The 25,332-nt window shown below is 38.5% G+C and overlaps 2 protein-coding genes and 1 pseudogene across 2 annotated transcripts; 1 reads left to right on the top strand and 2 right to left on the bottom strand.

The window, feature by feature from the left end:
- The first annotated feature begins 8,688 nt into the window (after positions 1 to 8,688).
- Positions 8,689 to 13,589, top strand: LOC113275997 (protein IQ-DOMAIN 31-like). The gene is made up of 8 exons (XM_026525590.1): positions 8,689 to 8,844; positions 8,990 to 9,027; positions 9,530 to 9,665; positions 9,870 to 10,139; positions 10,235 to 10,438; positions 10,955 to 11,035; positions 11,933 to 13,085; positions 13,219 to 13,589. Exons 3-8 carry the CDS (start codon positions 9,576 to 9,578, stop codon positions 13,248 to 13,250), a joined length of 1,830 nt encoding a protein of 609 aa, XP_026381375.1. The 5' UTR covers positions 8,689 to 8,844; positions 8,990 to 9,027; positions 9,530 to 9,575; the 3' UTR covers positions 13,251 to 13,589.
- A 93-nt stretch (positions 13,590 to 13,682) lies between these two features.
- Positions 13,683 to 18,817, bottom strand: LOC113275998 (annotated as a pseudogene).
- A 280-nt stretch (positions 18,818 to 19,097) lies between these two features.
- On the bottom strand, positions 19,098 to 25,332 carry LOC113275996 (ABC transporter A family member 11-like). Its single transcript, XM_026525589.1, has 16 exons — positions 24,828 to 25,332; positions 23,711 to 23,942; positions 23,391 to 23,560; positions 23,077 to 23,262; positions 22,873 to 22,968; positions 22,580 to 22,780; positions 22,326 to 22,485; positions 22,000 to 22,226; positions 21,672 to 21,789; positions 21,490 to 21,566; positions 21,288 to 21,377; positions 20,980 to 21,123; positions 20,426 to 20,755; positions 20,266 to 20,346; positions 19,905 to 20,081; positions 19,098 to 19,644 (listed from the first exon to the last, which is right to left on the bottom strand). Exons 1-16 carry the CDS (start codon positions 25,197 to 25,199, stop codon positions 19,369 to 19,371), a joined length of 2,937 nt encoding a protein of 978 aa, XP_026381374.1. The 5' UTR covers positions 25,200 to 25,332; the 3' UTR covers positions 19,098 to 19,368.

The raw sequence follows: 25,332 nt of genomic DNA, 5'->3' as shown, positions 1-25,332 counted from the left end.
GCAAGGAGGGTGTATGCCATTGATGTACAACGCGAGTAATTGTGAAATACCTCCAACTCATTCACAATTCTCGTAAAGTCCGGACAGCTAGCTAGATTTCGACCTCAGTTCTTAGCCTGAGAAACTATCTCTTGGTGATTAGTAGTCATAACTTCAGATCTTTCTTTACACATGTGTAGATACACTTTACACTCTTATCACATGTCTTTTTTTGTTATCAGTGCTAGGATTGTGCCTTCGATAGCTAGATTGACATCTCCATTTTGCTGTGAGCTTAAACTGTTTTGCACATGTCACGTTTGATGGAATCTGAGCTTATATTTTGTCCTTAGGTTTTGTAGGCACACCTCTGGTAAACCTTCAACTTACTCTCGTCCACTAGGGACACTTAGTGGTTTAAAAGGCTTAGTGCATACGCTAATGCATTCGAGAGACCAGCGACAGTGGTAAGTTAGGATTTCCTTAGTTTTGTTTTACTTGAGGACAAGTAAAATTCAGGTTTGGGGGTATTTGATGAGTGCCATAATTGTATTTATCCCTTTTTGTTGGCATTTTAACTCATCTTTTGCGCATTAATTCTACATTTATCCCATATTTCTGTATTTCATTGTTTTCAAGAATAAATATTTTTTTAATTAATTTTGCATTTTTAGGTAATAAATAAAGTTCGGATGAGTCGCGGAGCGAAAAGAGCAGAAAAGTAGTGAAAAGCCGGAAGAAATTCGATACAAGGAAGCCGCGAAGAATGGTGCGCACAACCTCATTTTCTACACACAAAAGCGCCTCCGTTCTCAGCCATCAGATCATTTCTCAGAAGCATCCGACGGTCGCTCCTTCATAGAGCATCAAAATCTGAAGTCTCTGCCGAGCACCACAGCGCTGAAATTCCAAGCCTTCAGATTAGATGGTAGTTGAATCCAACGGTCGCTCCCTTGCTGTGCATCAAAGTTTGATATCTCCGCCTAACACTACAACACCTAACTCCATCTGGCATCGTTGATTTTGTTGTATCATATAATCCAACAGTCGCTCATCGCTTACCTCCGCATCACCCTACGATCTACCTACCATCTTCGCATCTCGCGGCTCAGCGTCACAGAACATCAAGATTGGATGAAGCCGCCTAACACTCTATCACCCGAGCCCTACCACCTAACCAAACAACCCCCTTCTCCCATTCTATCGAACCCATCTACCACCATCACCCCCCTCTCTGCAGAACCACCTCCTTCCCTGCCGCACCACCATCATCACCACCCCTCCTGCAACAGCCACCAAACCACCAACTCTCCACAACAACCGCAACCCATCACTACTATCATCACCCCTATCACCTATTAAGCTATTTCAACAACTCCACCATCCTCTTCACTGTTAGGATTGGATTTGGTGAATTAGATTGATAGATGAAGCAATTGGAGGCGTGGATAGCATGAGGGGAGTCAGAGGAAGATTGGGTCGAAGCTATTGAGTGCTATCAGTGATTAGGTAAAACCTAATTTCAATTTTCACCAAACCCTAATTTCACTGTTTTGGGGTTTTTGATTGTTTGTATAAATAGACTGTGGGGGTTGTGTTAGAAACTATGTTTGGATTAGCCAACATCCAGGACTTTCATGTCCTGTTAAATGTTAACTTTAGTTCATTTTTCAAATTCAGTTCATGTCCTGTTAAATGTTTATGTTTAGTTTTCAATTTCAATTTCCTGCTTTAATATTCAGTTATGTTCATGTTAGTTGTGTTAGTATCCTGTTAGTTCAATTGTGTTAGTTTTAATTCCATTTATTTTCATATCCTGTTTAATTTCCTGTTAAATGTGTTCTGTTTGGTGTGATGTTTGTGCCTTTAATTTCAGTTGTTTCATGTTCTTGTGATGTACTGTGTTTCAATTCATTGTCAAGAAGTGATGGTATGCTAGGTTAGAGCTTTCAATACACTGTTTTGATTGAGCAGTGGGGAGAAACTAGTGCTCACTAGTGACAATGAGCAAGCTAGTTTTCTTCCCACTCCATTTGTATGCTTAACTCTATTGCATTGTTATGATTGAGCAATGGGAGGAATTAGTGCTCATAGCAAGCTAATTCTCCTCCCATTCCATTGATATGCCTAGAACCACTGCCTTGGCCTTGTATTGTCATCACTGTTAGCCTTCCTATCTCCCCTGCCCTTGGCCTTAGGCCTTGGTTTGTTTTATCATTTTTCTTTGCTGTCTAGTATTTGCTTTGTTTAGTTTTTGCATTGTTCTCTGCTTGTTTTCTTCATTGTCTTCATTGTCTTGTTTTATTTACTGCATTGCCTTTGCTTTACTGCCTTTGTTCTTTGCTCCCTGTTCTTTCCCTTCATTGCCTTGTTTTGCCCTGCTGCTGCTGCTGCCTTCTTTTCTTTGCTGCTGCAGCTCCCTTCTCTTATTCCACTGCTGCTGCAGCAACAGAGTTGCTGTCTTCTTGGCCTTGTGCTGGGCACTGCTTCTGTTGTCTGCAGCTGCTGTTGCTTCCCTTGCAGTTGTCTGCAGCTGCTGCTGCAACTCTGTTGTTGCTACTTTCTTTCTCCTGCCCTGGTGCACCACTGCTGTGCATTGCCTTTGCTTTCCCTCTTTCTGCTGCAGCTGCTGTTGCTGTTGCCTTCCCTTGCAGCTGCCCTGCTGTGCAGACTTGCTACTACTCCTGCCAAGCCAAGTCCAGTTCTTGTAGCCAAGCTCAGATCCCATCCAACTGAGCCAAAGTCCAAATCAGTGAAGCCCAAAGGCCCAGATTCTTGACTGAAACAAAAGCCCAAGGTTTAGTGCACTGAGGCCCATTTCATTTAAGACCAAAGCCCAAATTCATTAAGGCCCAATCCAATTCAGGCTTAACCAAAAGCTTAAGTTTAAGGCCAAAGCCCATTTGCATTTCAAAGACCAACTGAGCCCAAGCTCAGTTCATTTTATTGTTATCAACCCATTAGCACTCAAAGCCCAATTTAAGCCAAAAGGCTTCAAAACCCAATAGCAAATTAGGAACCCAATTAGCTAGAAACACTTCCAAAACACACCCGATCTCTGTGGATCGACCCGTACTTGCACGAGCTACAACCGACGACCGTGCACTTGCGGTATTACTGTAGGCCCCCGTTTTTATTGCGCATAATTTTATACCCTTTCAAGGCCTACCAATCAACAACACACGACTACGGTTTTCTCTATATGAGGACCGAATTTCCCACCTAAAACCTTGTCCTTATGCAATCCCTTAAAGTTTTGTCTCATCCAATGCCTTCAAGCCTTGTCCTCTCCTAATCCCTTCAAGCCTAACCTCATGCATAGAGTCCTATTATTATCAATAAATCTATATCACATCTCATGAGATACTCTTGGATCTGTTTGATTCCACACTTTAACAAAGGATCAAGGAAAAATACGTTTTCTTCACGACAAAGGGTATAAACATAAAATCAAATGATGGGCATGTCTTTCACCTAGGGAGGAAAAGATCGCGACCTATTATAATATAAGTAGGCTTAATGAGGTCATAAAACTCTAAGGCGCATGTTTGAAGCATTGGGACATGTCAAAAATCCAAAGAACACAAGGATTCCCTTCCTAATTCAGAATGCTATACACTGCAGCTGGGAGACGTGAAAACTGATGACAATACGTGAGGAATTTCGGGGTACTTCCTTAAACAAATATGTTCCTATATGTCTTCCCAACAACATATCAAAAGTCCGCCTCAAACGGATAAACGAGCTAGGAGATGTGTCCCCAACACCAAAGTAATTGCAATATGAAAAACTCCTGAAATTTTATACGGGATTTCTGAAGTTAAAAGTATACACGGGTTTGATTGGCCAGACAAACTCATAACCGAGTTATTATTTTTGCGTTAGAAAGCATATCCTCTTTTATTTCAAAGTTGGGGCCGAGGACTCAAATCGGAGTCCGTATGAAGAATTCACAATGATACTTTCTAAGCGTCTTAAATCTGAAGTTTTTTGATAAACTCTTAAACGAAGAAAATTCTTGACAATTACAACTACTTTTATTCATTTAATGGTCGAAGAAGTATGCATCAAAGATGAATAAGGAGAGTTCAAGACTTGCGAATGGTTTGTTACTATCTATATACTCATCATAGAATAATCAAGGTTCTACTCTGAGTAGGGGACTTAATATAGATGGTGAAATTTGGATAAGGGGCAAAAGTGACATTTTAACCCTATAGGCAGAATTCAACTCTCATGGGAGAGATTAATCCCTTGGCCCTCAAGGCATCTTTAGCCACGATTTCTAGTATACGTCCCCGCGAGACACTACTGGTCGTGATGCCGTGATTCCTAGCGCACATCCTCAATGAGATACTGCCGGTCACGTAGGTTCTGTAGAGCGTAAAACGTCCCCGGCATACTTATGAACCAGAACAACCACAATTCCAGCATGTCTTCGCGAGACGCAGCTGATTATGATGCCACAATTCCTAGTATACATCCTCAACGAGATGGTACTGGTCATGTAGGCTTTGTAGATGCGTAAATACGTCCCCAGCGGACTTATGACCCAGAACGGAGATTTGCATATCTCCTGTAAGCACGACTCACCCTATTTGAGATTGAGGACTGATTCTTAGTACATCATCGCGAGATACACTGGTTATGTATATTCTAGGCTCTGACTCGACTTACCGAGGCTTCCGAATAACTCTTAGGACATCCTCGCGAGATACGCTGGTTATTCTGCCTCCGGGACCTTTCGACAGACTCCTAAAATATCCTTTCTGGATACACTGGTCTTGTTGGCCCATCATATGGACACACAGTTCATTCCTAGCACATCTCTGCAAGATACGATGGTCAAAGACAAGTGAGCAAAAGTCTCGCAGAGGCATTAATCGGGCGTACGACGCCTTTTCTCTCTCTCCAAGACGAGTCCTAGCTAACCACATAGAGATTTGGATCCGTTAAGAAAAATCTTCGGAGAGATTTTGATCCGTCTGCAAAATCTCGGAGATATTTAAATCTCTCTACAAAATCACAAAGAGATTTTGATCCGTCTACAAAATATCAGAGAGATTCAAATCTCTCTGCAAAATCATGGAGAGATTTTGAGCCGTCCGCAAAATCTCGGAGAGATTCAAATCTCTCTGCAAAATCAAGGAGAGATTTTGAGTCGTCTGCAAAATCTCGGAGAGATTCAAATCTCTCTGCAAAAATCAAGGAGAGATTTTAAGTCGTCTGCAAAATCTCGGAGAGATTCAAGTATCTCTGCAAAATCCCGGAGAGATTTTGAGTCGTCCGCAAAATCCCTGAGAGATTCAAATCTCTTTTCAAAACCTCGGATAAATTCGCATGATAGGCGCACGCCTTACCTAGTGCTCAAGCCTAGTTCTCAGCCTCTCAAATACACTCACGACTAGTAAATTGAGACTGAACTATACATGGCTATCCAAAAACGTGGATAAGCTCTCTTGAGCTCCGCATGCTCTACAAAGGGACCCACAAACAATATACAGTCTTCACATGACATATGTGACCGACCATGGAGAGAGGGAGATCAACCTCAACTCCTCTCACACTCTGCACACGATTCCTGAGGAATTCCATTCCTTTTCACGTGACTCATCCTAGTCATTCTCACAAATCAGAGAATATCTCTCTATCTTGGCCAACTCGTCTAAAGAGAATATTTCTCTCTCAACACATCATCACAAAGGCTGACTCAGCTTCACACAAATGGGGGGATAACAATTAAGGTTTTGGTCTGGCGGTCTACGACACCTGTGAGAAATACCCGGCTTATTTATCACCACATAAGAGACTAAAGGCGGTGGAATAATGAGATAAACTCAACCTAGTTTATCCCTATTCCTTAACAGATGGGATAATTGTTTCGCACGGCACGGAAAGCAATCCTTATCTTCACGACTTCAGATTAGAGAATTCAGCTACAAATAGGTCATCTATTTTCCAAGCTATGATCATCTTTCTCATAACCTCTCAGCCCAATTCTTCTTCAAACCCTAGAATTCTCTGATCTCTCTCTTCATCTGCTTCCCTCCCTAAGACCAGCCATAAATCTCCATCACTGTGGCTGAAGCAGCCTTTGAACGAAACCTGTTCGTGCTCAACCTCCCGTAACTCACATTCAGAAACCCTAGAATCCCACTTCTAACCTCTCTCAGATTTTAGGCAACTATAGCTGCATTTGTATATGTGAACCGCTTTATATGCGAATCAACGAATTGCGACATTTTCCCTATATCACGAATTTTTAACTACATACTTCACCGAATTCGCATTTTAGTTAGCCGGCTAATGCGCGAATTTCTGCTGATCCAAATTTTTGCCACCTGTCGAATTGCTAACTAGGCTGAAGAGGGTAGTTAAAGCGCAAACACAAATCGACAATGTCTCACTCGGAAAACTAATGTCTTGGAATTACATTTTGCTCTTTCCTCTTTCTCTTTCCTCTTTCTATGAAAATACCCTTCAACGAAAACTCTTCATCCCTGATTCTCTTCTGCTCAGATATGTCCCTTTGGGGTTGATCTGAGCAGATCAACCACCACTGATCTCTCTCTCTCGCTCTAATCTTTCAAATTTACTTGTTTTTTTCTTGCTTTAGTTACTTTGGGTTTTTTTGTTTTGATCCTGCTAACGTTTCTGGGTATGAGTTTGATTCGTGGATTTATGGCTGAAAGAGCAGGGATAATGTAATATTTTGCAAAGAAGAAATCAAATTAGTTCTTCACTTTCAGTGCAAATCTGTGAGATTATTAAAATTTCAACAATAATTTTTGTAGCATCAACATCATCTCCATCAAATCTAGGAAGAACCATTGGTTTCTTCTGTGATTCCGGTGATGATCGGCTATTATTTTTCAATGTTTTTAGTTTATGCAGATTTCATGTTTTAGATACCAATCTAGGTTTTTCTAGATCTGGTTTTGCTTCTGGTTTCAGAATTGTATGCTTTCTTTTTTTACTTTTTTATTTGGGTCATGTGTTCTTCTCTGTTATGGAAACGTCAACAAAAAGAACATCAATAAGAGCAACTTCAGCTATTTATAGGGAAAGAAAGGCAACTACAACAACATCAAGTTCCTCAAAATGTTCATCAACTACAACAACAACTGTTACAAAGACTCCAATGCCGATTCAGGCAGTTTCGTTACGATCCAGACTTCAAAAGACTTTGTCAGAAGACCTTTGTTACTTATGTTACTGTTACTCAAGACTCTGTAATTTAGATTTAGGTGTAAGATGTTATGATTATGAAAAACTTAGTTCATGTAAGCTAGACTTACATGTTCTTGAAATCAAGGGGTTGGATTTGATCCAACCACTGCTCTTTGCAGTCAAACAAACTAGTTTTGTTTCAAAACTAGTTAGACCCTGTGATCCTATTTGGTCCTATAGGAATTCTGGAATGGTTTTTAGGTCTGTAAAATTGGGATGGAAAGTCAAGAATTGGTGGAGATACTTTGGATCGGTTGATAGGGTAATGCTGTTAAAAAATCCTGTAATGATGTTGGACAATTCGTGTAACTCTTTAATGTAATTTGTATGATGAGGTTTTATCCTCTTTTATGAAAAAAAATGTCTTGGAATTACTCAAATAAAATAAAAATTATTAATATTAGATTTCAAAACACGAGTCTCAAAGGGTATACAAGTAATGCATTATTTTAGTATAAATTATCTGAGAATTTGCTTTCATAACAAAAGTTCAGTTTAAAAAACAAAGAAGCAAATATCCCTAAATTACCTTTCACATAAAATAAAAAAAAATTATTTGAATTATTAAATTTCTATTTTTTAAAACATGAGTCTAAAACCTAGTTAGTAATTCGGGATTCGGCAAACGTACGGAACGGCAAACGTACGAGTATTATACGGTTTTGCAAAATTCAGATTCGGTCCAAAATTCGGTCAATGGGACGTGATTCGTCAGTAATTCGGAACGGCATACGTACGTGTATGATTCGATTTATAAATGTGAGTTCGGCTCTGAAAATTCGGTATCTATATATAACAAATAATTTGTATTTATAAGGTCATAGACCAATTTTTATGCATATGTGTGAGTTATTTAAAGAAAAAATAAACTTAATATGATGATATTAATAATATATACAACATTAGTTATCCAAGAGGACGTCGTATGGTGGTTTAGATGCTTGGTTAGTGAGTTTGAGATCTCTCTCACCTTCACCTTCAAATCTCTTCAGTCGTTTTTGTTTCATAAAAATCACAACACGTCTAATATTCGGTCGTGTATGCTCAGGAGGCAGTAAAGCCCAAAAAATGGAGTCTTTGAAAAGTAAAAGCTAAAGAATTTATGGCGAATTAAACGGACGTATCATTCGGGATACGTAAAATTCGTGAACGGTTCGCGAATAATTCGGAAATGTCACATAATACGCGACTTGGGTTCGGAGTTGCAAACGTACGCGAATAAGACGGTAAAATTCGTGATACGGAAAAATTCGCGAATGATTCGCGAATCATTCGCGAACTTACTAACTAGGGTCTAAAAGGGTATACAAACAATGCATTATTTTAGTGTAAATTATCTTAGAATCCGGACACTTGATTTCTAAAAGAAGTTCAGTTGGAGCCATGGAAGGTGTCAAATATTCCTTTTCAGTCCTTCTTTAATTAATATACTAATTAATTAGTACTTAATTAACAATTATTATCTCAACCCTTCATAATAATCCCTTGGGTTCCTTTTTCTTCTTCAGTCTCTGCAGTATCAGCCCAGGTCTTCTCCTTTTTTAGAGAGAGAGTGAGAGAGTGGAGAAGAAATAGAAAGAAAGTTTGGTGACTGTGGTGGGCTCCATTCTGTTCACTTCCTTACTCACTCTCATGGTACTTACTTACTCACCTTTGCTTCAATAATCCAAAGCCCTAAAATTACCTTCGCTTTTTCTGTAACAAGATTTTTGTTTTCATTTTGCAATTTTCATCTTTATATCTTTGAAACTCATACTGGGTTTGTTTTGTTTGGGTTCAGAAAAGTTAGATTCAAGGGTTTTGGGGTGCATTTTTGTGGTAAGTTTCAGATCTGTAATCTCATTGGTTATTTTTCTGCATTGTTTGATCATGGGTTTTTGGTTATTTTCCTGATCTAGGTTTTTGTTTGTGTTCATCATGAGCTTACGTTTGTGTGGTTTGGTAGAAGAGTTGTTAGTAAAGTTGGTACCAGAGTGTATGTTAGGAAGAAACTCAGTGGTTTTTCTGTTTAGGGGGTTAGTATTGGGAAGTGAATGTGAGTGTGAATGCCATGTGGTACTGAAATCTTTTTGGCTGTTTGGATGGGTTTGAACGATTTTGTATTAGTATTGTTTCCATTTAGATTCTTGGTATGTCAGTTGGTGTTGTGAAATGTAATTATGTTTTTGATAGTGTGAGTTTGGGGTTTTACACAAGATCTTCTTATTTACAATAGTTCTTATAAGTTTAGTTCTTTTGCTATGGAAGTACGATATTCTTTGTTCGTGTCTTGGAAATTCAATTTAGTTTCTTTATAACTTAAGTGTGTTTGTACGTGCAGCTATTCATTGCCTAGTCTTGTGGTTTTTGGTTGGGACTATTCCGCAATGGGAAAATCTCCAGGAAAGTGGCTTAAGACTATCCTGTTAGGGAAGAAATCATCGCGGTCGAGTGTATCAAAAGGAAGAGATAGTTCGGTATGTTGTCCGGACAAACACATTGCCGTGATTTCTTCTGCATTGGTTCTTTTCAAGTGAGACTGTTTGCGATTTTCATTAAGGAAAAAAAGTATTTTAGGCTTTAATTGGTTTCCGACTTCCCTTTATTGGTTTTCACTTTTCAGTATATTGTGGTTTTTAATTGTAGACGTCTAATTGATGTTCTTTTGTCATATGATGAAGAAAGCTGGAAATGTGAAAGAAACACGGATTACTGCTAAGGCACCTTCTGATGATTTGGTTGTGTCACCACCCATTATTTCACAACCCGCATCTGGTACAACCCATAAACAAGGAGGGAACTCAGATACAGATACAGGGACGACACCCAATCTACATAGCAATGAGGTTGTCTCGTTGCCTCAAAACCAAGAACAACTCCCATCTGATCTTGATAGAACCAAGCAATATAAATCGGCTACTATGGTGCAAGCTGCTTTTAGGGGTTACCTGGTAAAGTTCCTTTGTTTAGACTTGACTCCAATGGGTTTGTTTTATATTCAAAGTGATTTTAATTCGTGTGTTAATATAAGCATAATTTTCTGAAGGCTCGTAGGGCATTTCGCGCTCTCAGAGGCATTATACGGCTGCAGGCACTTGTACGTGGTCATCTGGTGAGAAGGCAAGCTCGTGCTACTTTGCGTTGTATGCAGGGAATAGTGAAACTACAGGCATTGGTTCGAGGTCAAAGAGTCACACTTTCTGACGGTCGTACTGAGGTTTCCAAGAAGTCCAGTCTCAGAAAACCGCTGGTAATTTCCTGAAGCCTTAGTATTAGTTTAGCTGATTCATAGCTGTTGTGGTCTACTGAGATAATTGAATAGAGCCATGACACGAAGTTCTTGTACGGAAGTACCAAGCTGTCAGCTGCTTGGTGTCAAAGGTCTATTTCCAAACAATTTTTACCTCGTCAAATATGGTGCTTTATCGGTGTGTGAGGCACATTTACTAATGCCTAGGTTATTAAGGCTGATGTGTCTGATACTCGTCGAACTAGTCGTCACAACTGGTTCATTCATTTGTGTCCTTGTTGCTTGGTTAGCATTGTCACTGTGTCTTTGCTCTTTGTTTCTGAGAGTTGTCTAATGCTGTCAATTCTAACATTTTTTTGCTTTAGGGTTCTAATTTTGTGCCTTTTTTGTTTTCTTATATTTAATCAGTTTCCTTTTGTTTCCCGAGTTCCAAGTATTTATAGTTGGTAGTTGAACTGGTTGTTCAGTTGCCTGTCTCAGTGTGTCATGGAAAATTTAATTTGAACTGTTGTTCAGGGCGTGAAGCGTTCTGATTCTACCGGATTAAGTGCTCCTGTGCGGAGAGAGAAGCCACGAGTAAATGCTTTTGTTACTAAGGTATAACGAGTTTCATTTATCTTGTTTTGATATGGTTGCCTGTCTGTTCATCGGGATTATCTGTTTGGGACTTTAAAGTAAGAACATGTGCCCTTAAGCGAAATAAACCGAGGACAACCCATCTTAATGATTTTATTTTGAGTCGAAACATCACGTTCCTAACAACTGAAGGAAGCCATCTCTTTCTGTATTGCATGTCAAAAGTAAACACACCACCAAGATAATGCTAGACATGCCTAGGCTGAGAGCTGGTTTTCTGTGGATCTGATTCAGTGGATGGAAAACAAGGATTATGATTGTGATAGTCATGGATATCTGATTATCTGGCATTACTGTAGTGCTGTGTAAAATCATAAGTGAAATTGTTTACATGTTCTATACTGTTTCTTGCACAGGCATGACACACAACGTTAGATAACACTATAACAGTAACAATGAAAGCAGCCATTAGCTAGCTAGGAACTTTTTGCTGACCAGAGAGGGACAATTTCCATGTAGTTGATTATCAACGTAAATTGATGTTTTTTTACTTTTGTGCTAAATTCAGAAATATATTTTTTATTTTGAGGAAAATTTAGAAATATATTAATAGCAAAGATAGATTGTGCAAACAGTGACAACATGAGCGAATCTATAATAACTTTAAACATGCCCCTTTTTGCAATTTAGCAAGTCTGGTTTACCAATGATACCAGTACTGCACATTTTGCCATCACATCGGCAGAAAGTTTAATGTGTGTTAGGTGGGAGAAGTACGAGAAATCTTAATTTACTGCATGTACCTGCCCAACATTGATAATTTTTATCAGCACTCAGCAGTTCCGTTTCTGTTATGCATAAATAAATTTCTATATTTATGGGATTTACAATCGCGAATTGATTTCATTGTTTTTTCAGTATCTTGGTTCTTCATCAAAGGCGATGCATCTGCGGCTCCAATTTGGTCCTGATGAACCTAATTCAGCCTGGGCTTGGCTTGAACGCTGGACATTATCACGTTTCTGGAAACCATTTCTGCAACCTAAGAAAGTTGTTGATTCAAAATCTCAGACGAGGCAAGGAGCCAACCACAATGTGGTAGCTGAGCCAAGTCGGTCAAGGCGTGTTATTCGTAAAGCTCCTATGGCCAATGCTGACACCAGCTCTGCACTCTCCACCTCAGAATCCGAAAAACCGAAACGCAACCTGAGGAAATCTTCTGCTCACCCTGTAGATCCAGTTCAAGAACATCCACAAAGCGAGCTTGAGAAAGTTAAACGCAATTTGAGAAAGGTTTCTAACTCAAGCGCAGAACCTGCTAGTCAGTCAGAAATCGAAACTGAGGAGCCAAAACGCAGTCTGCGAAAGCCATCAAATTCCCCATCTGCCGATATCCCAAACCATTCCATGAGCGAGTCCATTGCAGAAATAAAACAGGTTTCAACAGTTCCAGTGACTGAACAATTTAATATTCCAGTTGAGGCAGAAAAGCCTAACAACAATATGGAAGAATTATCGAGTTTTTCAGCCTGTGAAATTTCGGAGCAGGCCATTGATGAATGTGCTGTACAAATCCAACAGGCTGATGTTGAACCTACTCAGGAATTGTTGGCAGAAGCGGTACAGGTTGATGTGTTGCTTGAAGATCATTCACAAATTGAGTTTCCACCTTTGGAAAACAGTACAAAAGACGAAAATATTCCTGTGACCAACACAGATCTAGTTTCTAAGGATGATCAAACCAGTAATGAGAACCATAAAATTACAAAGAGGAGAACTTCTTTCCCAGCAAAGCAAGAGAATTTGGAGATTGGTTTGAGAAATAGTCCAAATATACCAAGCTATATGGCGGCAACTGAATCTGCAAAGGCAAAGCTTCGTGGACAAGGCTCTCCGAGGATTAGTAACGATGTGGTTGAAAAGAACGGTTTTACAAGGAGACATTCTCTGCCCTCTTTGATCAATGCAAAAATGAGTTCATCATCCCCACGAACTCAAAGGGTGGTCCAATCAAATGGCAAAGGAGCATCCAAAACTGACAGATCTTTGCTAACTTCCAGAGACGGAAACGGTAAGCAAGCATTATAATGGTCTTCTTTTTTATTTTTCTTTCACTCAGTCACTTTTTGATGGATTGGTTATAGTTCCGCAAATCCTTGTTGAACACAGGTCATTAACTTCTCTCTCCTTTTATCTTTTTCCAGAGAAGGTTGCCCAAGCTGAATGGAGAAGGTGAGTTTCCAATAGATAGTTTTGGAAGATGCTATCGGAAGGAGGTTATTGATATAGTAGAGATGAAAATTCTTGTCTGCAGTTTTTACTATGATGTTTTTTGGAGTAAAGTTCTAATTGTAAAACCTTAAAAGAACTGGGTTTGGAATGATAGCAGGTGTTTCGTGTGTGTAGTGAGCAAAGACCTTTGCTAGTATTGGGGTTTGTTTTAGTGCATGTAAAGAGTTGATAATTTATAGGCATTAGTTTATGGCTTGGTTTATGTTCTGGACAAATTATTCCCATCTTTTGTTCATTGGCTCTTATAATAGAATCTCCAATCTGGGTGTCTGGTTCAAATGAACATGGAAGTTGAAGCTTTTGATTGCTCAGTTTCTTCTTACTGTTTTTGTTGAATACGAAAGTTGATAAAAGAAATGTGGTCCAAGTTTCCAAGAATGTCATAAATCTTTTGGACTAGTGAAATGTTGTCCAAGTTTGAAGGCTTCCGTTTACTGAATAAACACTAGACCCTTGAAAGTGATAAGCTTCAACATGAAACTCTTGTAAAACTGAGCAAAAATTCTGAAGCATTATCAATTTCCATGGATAAAAAAATAGAAGAAACTAATGGTTTTGCATGATTCTAATCTTATCTCAAATTTGAAGCTTCAGAATCTGTAAGATCGTATATGATCCCTACTTCTGGTTTACCCAACTGGGGATTTCCTGATGATTTTGCAGTTGAAGCAACTATTTTAGCATTTGGAGGTACTGAATATTCTTTCGAATGACCTGAAATGGTGAGAACCCCATTATCATCTTGCTCCCAGAGTACTTCAACCAAAAGACCCCTTGGATTTTCTTCAGATTAATTCTTTGGAACACCTACGATTTGCACCATTGGGTATCTGCAAAAGCCACCAACTACTCAAGTTTCTGCAGTAGAATGTAGATTCGAAGTATAAGCAAATTCTTGTGTGTTTGTTTGCATATCTGATGGAAGTTGTATGAACTCACCCTCAGTGTTTGCCCAGATGTTAATGTTATATTAACCAAGTTGCCTTCAGTTAAAGCATTTTCTAGCTCAGTTTTTTTGGCAATGTTCAAGAAGACCTCTTCTAGTGTTGTCAAACCAAGTTGGATATCCGCTATTCCAAACTCATACTTTCTGTCTTCAAGCTCATCAAAAAATTCCTGGAATAACATTACAGTATCAAGTTGAGCACAAAGGGCACAGCAGTTTGTAAACCAAAAAGGAGAATTGGGTGTTTACCGATAAAAATGGCTCTTGCTCACGAGGAATAACATAAGTCAGAAATGACTTATTCTCCTCTTTAGGTACCACATCCAAATGCTGCAAGTTAAGATGTCAGTAAGTCGGAGAATGGATTTTAAGAAATTGCTTCAGTAACTAACATCACTGAAAATGTGACGTACATGCTTGAAGAACTGCTTCACAGCCTCATGATGAGGTTCAGTTATTGCATCTCCTTTTCTTGACGTGCTCTCTGCGAAGCTAACTGAAGCAATTAAACCGGTCCCGAACCGTGATTTCAACCTTATTGACGTTCCAATGCAACGGAGTTTCCCCTTTGCAACGATTGCTATGCGGTCGCCTAAAATATCAGCTTCCTCCATAGAGTGAGTCGTCAGAATAATTGAACGGCCTTTCTTCTCGTCCTCTATTACGTCCCATACATGTCTACGAGTAACTGGGTCCATTCCTGTGGTCTATACATCAAAGGAGTACTCTCAGATATAAATGAAATATACATAAATATGAAACCATCAACCCATTGGGACATCCATGGTACATATCCCCATCTGGCTATTGAACCATCTAAAATTGGAATGTACAAAAAAAATAAAAAAAACTCAGTCAGTTGCTGTTTCAATTTCACTATTGCTAAATGACAGTTCCAACCAAAAAGTATTATTTTTCACGGCTGTTCTTGTTACTATTTGTTCGATTATGGTACCAAAAAGTACCTAGGATCAGAAAGCAGCAACAAAGAAAAGGGAAGGCTCTTGTTTCATACTGAAACAGGTAGTCTGTTGTTCTGCACAAACACTAAATGAGTATCCCTGAAATCCATGTATTTAAAAGAAGTGCAATTATGATTACCGGCTCATCCAAAATGACCAATTTTGGGTCTCCCATAAGAGAACAAGCAACACTGAGGCGACGCTTCATCCCTCCACTGCAGCTTGCGGCCCTTACTCTTGCTGCATCAGCAAGCTTTACCTTTGCTAGTAATTCCTTAACAATCTGCGTTGCCAGTAACAGTTTTATAAAGTTAACTCAAAAAAAGAAGGAAAAATGACAAACTCGAATTACAGATTTTCAGAATCGCCAAAGGATGTACCGAATTGAGTGAAGAAGAGGGTAGACCCTTGATACTTCCAAAGAGCTGGAGGTGTTCTTGACAGGATAGCTCCGCCCAAAGAATATCAAACTATATAAACAAGCACACAGTTTCAAAGAATTGTTATTCTTTGGTTTTCAGACTACAAATTATCATGTTCTTCAGCTGAAAAGTAAAATGCAAACCTGAGGACAAACTCCTACGAGTCTTCGGATATTTGTCATACCAACCGAGCTTCGAACTGAATTCCCATATATCAAAGCTGTGGATAGATGGTGAAATAAGGTGATTGTTAGACACCACTTGCATATAGAAAACCATGTAACTAATATCCTGATAAAGAGGTTATTACCATCTCCACCTGTCACGGGTATGTTGCCAATCAAACAGTTTATCAAAGTAGTTTTTCCAGCTCCATTAGGTCTAAGAAGACAAAATAATTGATCCTTTTCAAAGTTCATCCAAACACCCTGAAAATTATACAACATAGTTGAAGCAACTATTCAACATTCAACTCAGTTTGCACACAACAAGTTCGGACGCCCAATCATGACAGTTGTTAGACAACTAGAACAACTCTTAAAAGGTTGTTTTGTTACCTTGAAAGCATGGTAAGTTGAAGTTCTGGTTAACGTACAGCAACAACCACCACAGCGCTTGAGTTTGATTGTTCCAGGATATGCCTTTGCAAGACCACGTAGTTGAACCGCAATATTCGAATCGTTGTTCATGCTGTAATTTTCCCTCATTTGGTCTTTCACCATACGTTTCTCTTCAAGGACATCTTCATCATCCGGGTTCTTTTCATCTAGTAGTGGAACTTCACTTGTGCAAATACAACCTGGGAAATTAAATGAAAAGATTGAGTCCCTTGTTCACGATAAATAGCAAGATAACTTGGACGATCACGGGGATGGAAAAGGTCAGCTTATTACCTTCAGCAGAGTTACCTTCACTGCTTCCAGTCCAGTAGCGCGGATTCAAGAAAAAAAAGACTGATTTTCTTACACCAGATGAGTTTGGGATAACGTTGTCCAAGTACAGAGCCAAAAGAAACCAGAAAACGAAGTTTCCCGCAAACCATTTAAATGTATCATCCTATCAAAACCATACATATTCAAGTAAATGCCAATTTTATTTGGAAACAAAAAACCAGGAGATCAAAAGATTGCAACTATGGGATGAACAAGTCCTTTAGTAGAGCCTTAAGTGAGAGAATACCATAGTTGAACACGGCCCGTCAGGTGGAAATATTATACCAGTACATTTATTTCTGTTATTCCAGCTAATTCCTTTATCATCATGAGTTCTTGTCGCCGCCTGAAGTACTTGAATGACTCCACTGAAAACATTAGGAGGAAAGAAGTTCCACAGAATTCTGTATCTTGTTGGGAATATTTTCACGAGATCCCCAGGAACAAGAGTCTGCATCAACATTAACACCATTGTTATTTTAACAACAACAACCACATAGTGTACATGTACGAGCTTGAGACAGATCTTACCCCAGTTAAGTAACTGATGATGAAAATAAAGAAACCAATAGTATTTGCTGCTGATGACTTGCTAAGGAGAGTTGAAAGCGCAAAGGCGAAACCAATCTAGCATCATAAGTAAGAACCAAAGAATCTTAAAGTGATACTGATGATGATTTAGTATTAAAGAATAACCAAGGTACTCACCATACTGAATTGAAACAGGAAGAAACACAAGAACAGAAGCACAATACTATTGTGCACGAAAAAGTCGAACCGAGATATCACTCCCAAGGCAACAGTAAGAAGCGATGAAATGAATATGATAACAGTCCCCCATAGGAGCCATGATAACCAATACGCGGATTCATAAAGACCCATTATAGACATCACCTGTAAATAATGAAAAAGGGATACCAATGCTTGTCGTCAAGTGTTCTAAATTCTTTCTTAAACCCGAAATATGTAAAAGAAAAGCAAAAAGAAATAAGAACAAGCGCATTACCTGACGCAGCTTAAGTTCTTTCTCCGCAACCAAAGAACTCATTTGTGATATGAAAGGAAACATCGTTATTGCAAGAAGGAAAACCAATCCTGCGACATCAAATGCAGATTCATATTCGGTTGCAGGATGTGCATATTCCTTCAATCCAACACTCCACTTTAAATTTGGATCTGGCACATGAACGGTAAATATCAGAATAGGAGTACCCGCAGTATTACCAAAGAAAGGAGTGAGAAAAGGAAAGAAAGATGAAGGAGACAATAAGAATGAATGAGTTACCTTGATTAAGAAACCTGGCAATTTCACGCTCGGCAGCAATTTGAAATGGTAATTGAAACTTAAAAAGAGGGTCTTCAGTTACTCCTCGTATCGTCGTACTTGAGGAGTTTGTTTGTATCCCATAGCTTATTACAGTAGCACTTTTATCAATGAAGTGTAAGGCCCCAACACAATGCATTGGCTCTCTGTAAAGTCAATCATCTACATCAGCACTTGTATTAAATGATTTGACCTGCCAATTCCAACACACCCAAAAGTGTTAGAACTTGATTAATACGCAGATAAGACTGAAAGCGTCTTGCAATTAGAACTAAGAACATAAATTATGAACAAAATAAATATATTTGCACATCGACTAGGGACTTTATGAACAACCAATGCACAAATCTAGATTCTGGGGCTATTCTAACACCTGATTATAACAATTGGATGAGATGTTTACCTTGTCTGAAGGGATGGGCCTGCCAGGATTGTTCAACATTATCTTCTCCACAATTGATTGAATCCTCGGACTTTGATTCCCACTCCACGCGAAATCATAACAAGGAAGCTGGATGAAGTTCTTTGTTTCACACGGAGGAATTGGTGGAATAATGAAAGCTTCAGGATCATGGACATCTATAGTTCCGGTCGACCCAAAACCAGAATTCATAAGTTTATCAACACAAACCAATAAGAGTATGAAGACAACCGGTGAGAATAATTGCCCAAAAAATGATTTCTTATTTCTCCATGACAATAGTATGTTTTTCTTGAACAACGCTATGAATTGTTGTACCAGTAGAGGTATTCCTTCCAATACCTCTACCATCTTTCTCTCCTTCTACCTCTTGGATTGTGTTGAAGAAATGATTCTTAAGTTTTATTTAAAATCTATGGGGTTAGGAAAAACAAATTTAATGATCAAAGTTGATCCAGCCATTTACTCCAAGATGCTTTCTCATTAAATCCCGTTCTTAACAAAAGAAGAAAAAGAAAAGGAAACAAAAATTACCAAAAAAAGTAACTGACAACATCAACCCATTAAGAGAAATAGCGCGTAGTTTTAAATGCAGTTTTCCTGAAGTGTATCCCACTGGAATTTTTACCAAAATCCCATTAAAATATGTGCACTTTTATTGGGAGCCGTTGGATTATGGGAGGTGGTTATACTTACTTTTTACTTTTGTATTTCTGGCTGAATCATATGACTGGTACATGTTTGAAGTTAGTAAAATTTTAGTGGGTTACAGTACATTTGTAAATGTTGTATCAAAGATAGAAAGCATTTCTACATATAATTACATCCATAAGAATACAAATATTCATGACGCAGTAGCGAGTAAAAACAAAAATAAGACGGGCAAAAAAATAAGGAGCTAGACTGTAGTTGGTTTCTGTTACATGATAATTAAGGAAAAATTTATAGCACACTGATCAAATAATAACTGGAAGAAGAAAATGAAGTATCAAACACGTATGACACTATAAGCTAGTGGTGGTACAATACTGCAATTGCTGTAAATGTCGGAAAGTTTACCGGCGATTTGAGCCCTCGATTTCAGAAGGATCAAAGATGATACCATGAACAAGTTGCGTCCTGCCTAAGAAACTCCTTTGCCTAGTCAAGACTGGTGTGGTAGCTGCAGCGATTGGTTGAGCATTTCTGGGTACAGTAGATTCAGGCGAATGACCTGAAATGCATAATGCACCGGTTTCGTCTTGCTCCCAGTATACTTCAACCATAAAACCTCTTGGATTTTCTGTAGATTCTGTTCCAGGAATACCAACGTACCTTGCTCCTCTTGGTATCTAAATAAAAAGTCAGATATTCAATCAGAAAGCCAACAGATTTCAGTTACCGTTGAAGCCACAGATATAATAGACCGAGGTAATAAAAAGATGGAGAGGAGAAAGAAGTGTGACTTGGGTGTTTTGGGATAATTCTAATCATTCACAGTTTTTAACATTTGAAAAACTAAAGTTGGTGTGAACTTAGAAACCAACCAAAATTTTAGAATTTGATCCTAATTTCGCAGAATTTATTGATGATAAAAGTAAACAGAATTTACCTCTAGTAGTAACCCAGATGTTAAAGTCAGAGTCACTAAAGTCCCCTCTGCCACTGCACTTTCTAGCTCTGCTCGTTTTGCTATATTTAAAAACACCTCTTCAAGGGTTGTAAGTCCGAGTTGGATGTCAGATATCCCAAACTCTCTTTCTCTATCTTGAAGCTCCTCAAAAAATTTCTGCAAGGAGAGTAAGAGTATGTTCAAGAAAGAAGAAACAGAACAAAGATAAACTGTAATACGCATTAATTATTACATTCCATATTTACACATTACAAACACAAAAATATATCTGTTCACTTCAAGGTATTCGGAGATAATTATGAGATGGCAAAAAAATAAAGAATGAGTAGTTGGTACATACTGTTAGTTGTCCTTCTTTTTCATGAGGAATAACAAACGTTAAGAAAGATTTGTTCTCCTCTTTGGGTACTACATCCAAATGCTGCAAAGTAGATCACTGAAGTTAGTCAACAAAACCTTGCTATGCTACAATACACTAACCACTTTCTAACAAGACATACTTGTTTAAAGAACTGCTTCACAGCCACGTGATGAGGTTGAGTTGCACCATTTGCCTCCCCATTTCTAAGAGTTTGTCCATTCAGAGGAGTTTGTCCTGGAGTGCTCTCAAGGAAGCTCACGTTAGCAATAAAACCAGTCCCAAACCGTGATTTCAACCTGATTGATGTTCCAATGCATCGGAGCTTCCCCTTAGCCATAATTGCTATGCGATCCCCTAAAATGTCAGCTTCTTCCATTGAGTGAGTCGTAAGAACAATTGCACGCCCTTTCTTAGCATTCTCTATGATGTCCCACACATGCCTCCGGGTGATTGGGTCCATTCCAGTAGTCTGCATATCAAAGGAATGCATTGAATAAACTTCATTTTTCACAAAAGAAAGAGTTTAATTTTGTTTTAACCTGGGACAAGAGGATCGCGCCATGTAATTAAGGAACTGTTCAGGACCCTCATCAACATGGTGGAAAACTTGCCCCACGTTAAGCTTAGGTTGGCACAATAAAACCTCTGAAATTTGTTAAAAACTAAAAAGTAAGACATTCAAATTTTGCATACCGGCTCATCCAAGAAAACCAGTTTTGGATCTCCAATAAGAGCTATTGCAACACTGAGCCGACGCTTCATCCCTCCACTACAGCTTCCCGCCCTAACTTTTGCTGCATTAGCAAGCTTCACCTCGGCTAGGGATTTATCAACAACCTGTTGTTGCCACTATATCATTTTCCATATACGAGACTCTATTGGGAATATATCGATATTCAAATAGTGATGCCACCTTTGAGTAATTCCAGCTATACATAACTAAAACGGCACATAGCCAGATATAAGAGGTAGAGAAATATCTTTTTTGAGCTATAACGTACCGATTTGATTGTAGCAGGGGGGAGGCCTTTAATACTAGCAAAGAGATGAAGGTGTTCTTGTCCGGATAATTCCTCCCAAAGGATATCAAACTAATGAAAAACAACAAACGAGGTCAGTTCAAGAATCATTTATTTTGAGCATAAGCTACATTTTTAAAAATTTCCTTTTGCAAAGCAAACAATTGGATATGAAAAAGCATACCTGTGGACAAACTCCTATCGACCTTCGAATATTTGACATTCCAAGAGAGCTTCGTACAGAATAACCATAAATCAACGCTGTTCAAGAAAGATAGAGAATTCATTTAAGTGACCAAGCCCATCAAAATGTATAACATAAAAACTAAAAATACTCCTGAAACTTATGATCTTAGTAACTATTACCATCTCCTCCTGTGACGGGTGTATTTCCAGTCAAACAATTAATCGCTGTCGTTTTCCCAGCTCCATTGGGTCCTAGAAGACAAAATAGCTGATCCTTTGCAAAGTTCACCCACAACCCCTAAACATAGTAACACGGAAAATGAGAAGAACGATTCCAGTTTTCTATGGGTTGGATATTCTGACCGTTCATGAATAAGAAAGAAGTTAAAGGCAGGATTGAGATCATGCATTTTTGGTTCAGGCATCTGAGAACCATGGAGGAGGAACAACTAGCATGCCTGCTCTTCATGACTCGACACACTTTGTATCAAGATAAAATTGAATTTACCTTGACAGCATGGTAAGGAGATGTTCTCTTGCATTTACAGCAACCCATATCTAGTGTCCCCGGGTACGTCTTTGCAAGACCACGTATCTGAACTGCGATATTTGGATCATTACTTCCTTCAGCCATTTGCTGTTTTACGATACTTTCCTCTTCGCGGACATCTTCATCATCTGGATTAGTATCTTCCAATGGTGGAATTGCACCCGTGCAACTACAAATGCCACCCTCTGATAAAAGTGAAGAAAACAATTACTCTCATACACCAGAAACAAAGAACTAGGACAACTTGGAGGAGAAAAATATTTGAAAGTTAAGTAAGTAGCTACCTGATACCTTGCCTCCACCTCGTCCAGTCCAGTACCGTGGGTTCAAGAAGTAAAAGCATGATTTTCTGACGCCTGATGCATTTGGGATTATGTTGTCGAAGTACAGAGCCAAAAGAAACCAAAGAAAGAAGGTCGCCACGAACCATGTATATATGTCAGCCTGTTGAGACATGTTTAATTGGGTAAGTGTAATCAATGCAGAAAATTTCCTCTTTTTGTAAGTACATGTCTGAGATATCAAAGTGCGGACATACAATTGTTATCACACAATCAGTCTCAGTCACTGGACACTGTGACCGACCGCTCCAGCTGATCCCACTATCTTCGGAAGTAGCTGTCGCGTCTCCAAGTGTTTTAAGAGCTTTAGCAAGAAGATTAGGAGAGAAGAGAGACCAAACAATCCGATAAATCATAGAGGTGCTATCAGTGTAAGGAAATCCAAATGTTGTAACAAGCTGTTTAGACGAAAGAAAAAAGAAACTATTAGAATATTTTAGTTGAAAACTGTACTGGGAGTTGCTGTATGAATTGAGGGAGTTGATCTTACCTGGGTCAAAAAGCCGACAATAAATATGGAGAAACCAACCGTCGTTGCCGATGATGCCTTACTAATGAAAGTGGAAATCAGGAACGCTAAGCCAACCTAGCATCACGAGTCAGTAAATAAAAAATTATATTAACTACAAAAAAGCTCATAAACCTTATAGCTTGCTGAAGGATAAAGAAGTGATGAAGACTGCATATAACGTACCATATTTATCTGGAAAAGGAAGAAAACAAAGAAAAGAACTCCAAAACTATTATTTAGGAAAAAGTCGAACTGAAACATCATCCCAAACAGAACAATGAAAAGTGAGGAGATAAAAGTGGTAACAGTCTCCCATGTGAGCCATGACAACCAATAGGCAGTTTCGTAAAGACCCATTGTAGACATAGCCTGCAAGTCCAAACATAAATGATAATGAATACACATTAAATTGATTGGAAATTTGGAACAAAGGGATTCTCTATGCAAAAAACTTAAAATATGGATGGACAATGAAAAGAAGAGAAACATGTCACTACCTGACGCAGCTTAAGTTCTTTCTCTGCGACCAAAGCACCAATTTCAAACACAAACGCAAACATGGCAATCGCAAGGAAGAAGGTTGGTCCAACAATTCCTACCGCTGAGAAAGTTCTAACAGCAGGATGTGCAAACTCCTTAAGCCCAACAGTCCAACTAAAATCTGGAACTGCACACACATAAAGTTCACTATTATAAGTATGTGGTAGAAGATCTTTCACGTAATTCATATAAGGCCCATATAAAGAAAGTTTGAATTTCCCACCAATCAAACAACAAGGAAAAAAAAGAAAAGAAGAGGCAAAGAAGAATGGAGAACCTTGAAGAAGGGATCTCGCAATCTCACGCTCTGCAGCAATCTGAAGTGGAACTTGAAATTTAAAAGTAGGGTCTTCACTATTTCCCCGTTTTCTAACAGCAGTTGAGTTTGTTTGAACGCCATAGCTTAGTACAGTAGCACTTCTAACATTGAAGTGCAAAGCTCCGGGTACTTGCATAGGATGCTTGAAAAGCCAATCATCGACCTCCTTACGTGTAACAAATGATAGAACCTATGAAATTCATAAATGATACTATTATATTTTATTTAGTCAACCGTTTTAAAGCTAACGAACGTTTAATTTCAGCAAAACAACTTCTCAGGTTTAAAATACAAAATCTAAACCAAACACGCATCCAAGATAAGTGTCAAATTTTCTGCAATATCATGTATTAAGTAAAGTTGCATTAGTTTTCTAATGACTGAGCCATCCAACAGAAGCACGTATTTGCATTTTGTTAATTACAAACGTGCACCAAATAAAATGGAACCTAACTAGATGACCCTTGAGCCGAACTCCAATAAGACTTTGGAAATGTGAACAACAAATGGTCTGACATAAAACCACAATTCAAGCATTGATCTTTTTTTGCTAATTCTCCAGAATTTGACTTGTTCACCTATCTCACATTTTGTCAACTCATAAGATTTCATCAAGTCGAACGAGTCGGATACAACTACAAGGCTGATCAAATTCCCCTTGAATTAGACATGTAAAATATTCAGACACAAACAGCTGACTCAGAACCCATAAATGTACTGGTGATATTGTTTCCTGCTGACTCGCCTGAATATGAAGCTAACTCATCATCACTAACGTACCTTGATAATACGTACATCGAGTCAGACATGCCCTACAAGGCTACAATTATAAAGCTGACTCAACAACCCTTAATGAGTCAGACATGCAGAAAATTAACCACAAATATCTGGCTCAAATCCAAGCCAGATTCAGACCTTTCAGTCAGCAAAAATCCCAAAGAATATTATATTACTTCATTTTACATCACAGAAAGTAAAAAACCAGATGAACAAAATTCACTAAAATTCTTCAATTAAAACTAAAAAAAGAAAAAGAGAAATTTGAAAATTCAAACTGAAAGTAAATGAAATTTACCTTATCAGTTTGAATTGGTCTACCAGGATTATTACTCATAATCTTACTAACAATATCTTCAATTCTGGGATTTCCTTTCCCACTGTATATGAAATCATAACAAGGTTGCTTAACATAAAACTTATCTTCACAAGGTGGTATTGGTGGAGAAACCAAAGCTTCTGGATCAAAAACATTTTCGTAGGTAGATGTACCTGAGAATCTAGAACTGATTGCTTTTTCAATAGCAAAGATTAGAAATATGAAGAATAAGGATGAGAATAATTGCATAAACGTTGATCTTTTGTTTCTCCATGAAAGTAGTAAGTTTTTTTTCAGTAATGCTTTGTATTGTTGGTATAATAGAGGTACTCCTCTTAATACTTCTACCATTTTCTCTCTTGAAGGAGAGGAAGAGGGAGAAGAAATGAAATGAAATTAGTCCCTTTTAAATTATTAAGGTATTAATAGATTTCATCATATTACAGGAAAAACGGCGCGATTTCTTACTGTGGAATAGTCGAAG

Source organism: Papaver somniferum, chromosome 4, assembly GCF_003573695.1.
Source record: "Papaver somniferum cultivar HN1 chromosome 4, ASM357369v1, whole genome shotgun sequence".
Taxonomy (NCBI): Eukaryota; Viridiplantae; Streptophyta; class Magnoliopsida; order Ranunculales; family Papaveraceae; genus Papaver; species Papaver somniferum.
This window is presented reverse-complemented; position numbering and strand designations above follow the sequence as displayed.

Coding starts and splice junctions, on each gene's coding strand:
- LOC113275996 (XM_026525589.1), bottom strand. CDS start 25,199: ATGGTAGAAGTATTAAGAGGAGTACCTCTATTATACCAACAATACAAA. Junction 23,943..24,827: donor GACCAATTCAAACTGATAAG/GTAAATTTCATT, acceptor TGAATTTCATAG/GTTCTATCATTTGTTACACG. Junction 21,378..21,489: donor CGATAGGAGTTTGTCCACAG/GTATGCTTTTTC, acceptor GTTTTTCATTAG/TTTGATATCCTTTGGGAGGA.
- LOC113275997 (XM_026525590.1), top strand. CDS start 9,576: ATGGGAAAATCTCCAGGAAAGTGGCTTAAGACTATCCTGTTAGGGAAG. Junction 9,666..9,869: donor CAAAAGGAAGAGATAGTTCG/GTATGTTGTCCG, acceptor CATATGATGAAG/AAAGCTGGAAATGTGAAAGA. Junction 10,140..10,234: donor CTGCTTTTAGGGGTTACCTG/GTAAAGTTCCTT, acceptor AATTTTCTGAAG/GCTCGTAGGGCATTTCGCGC.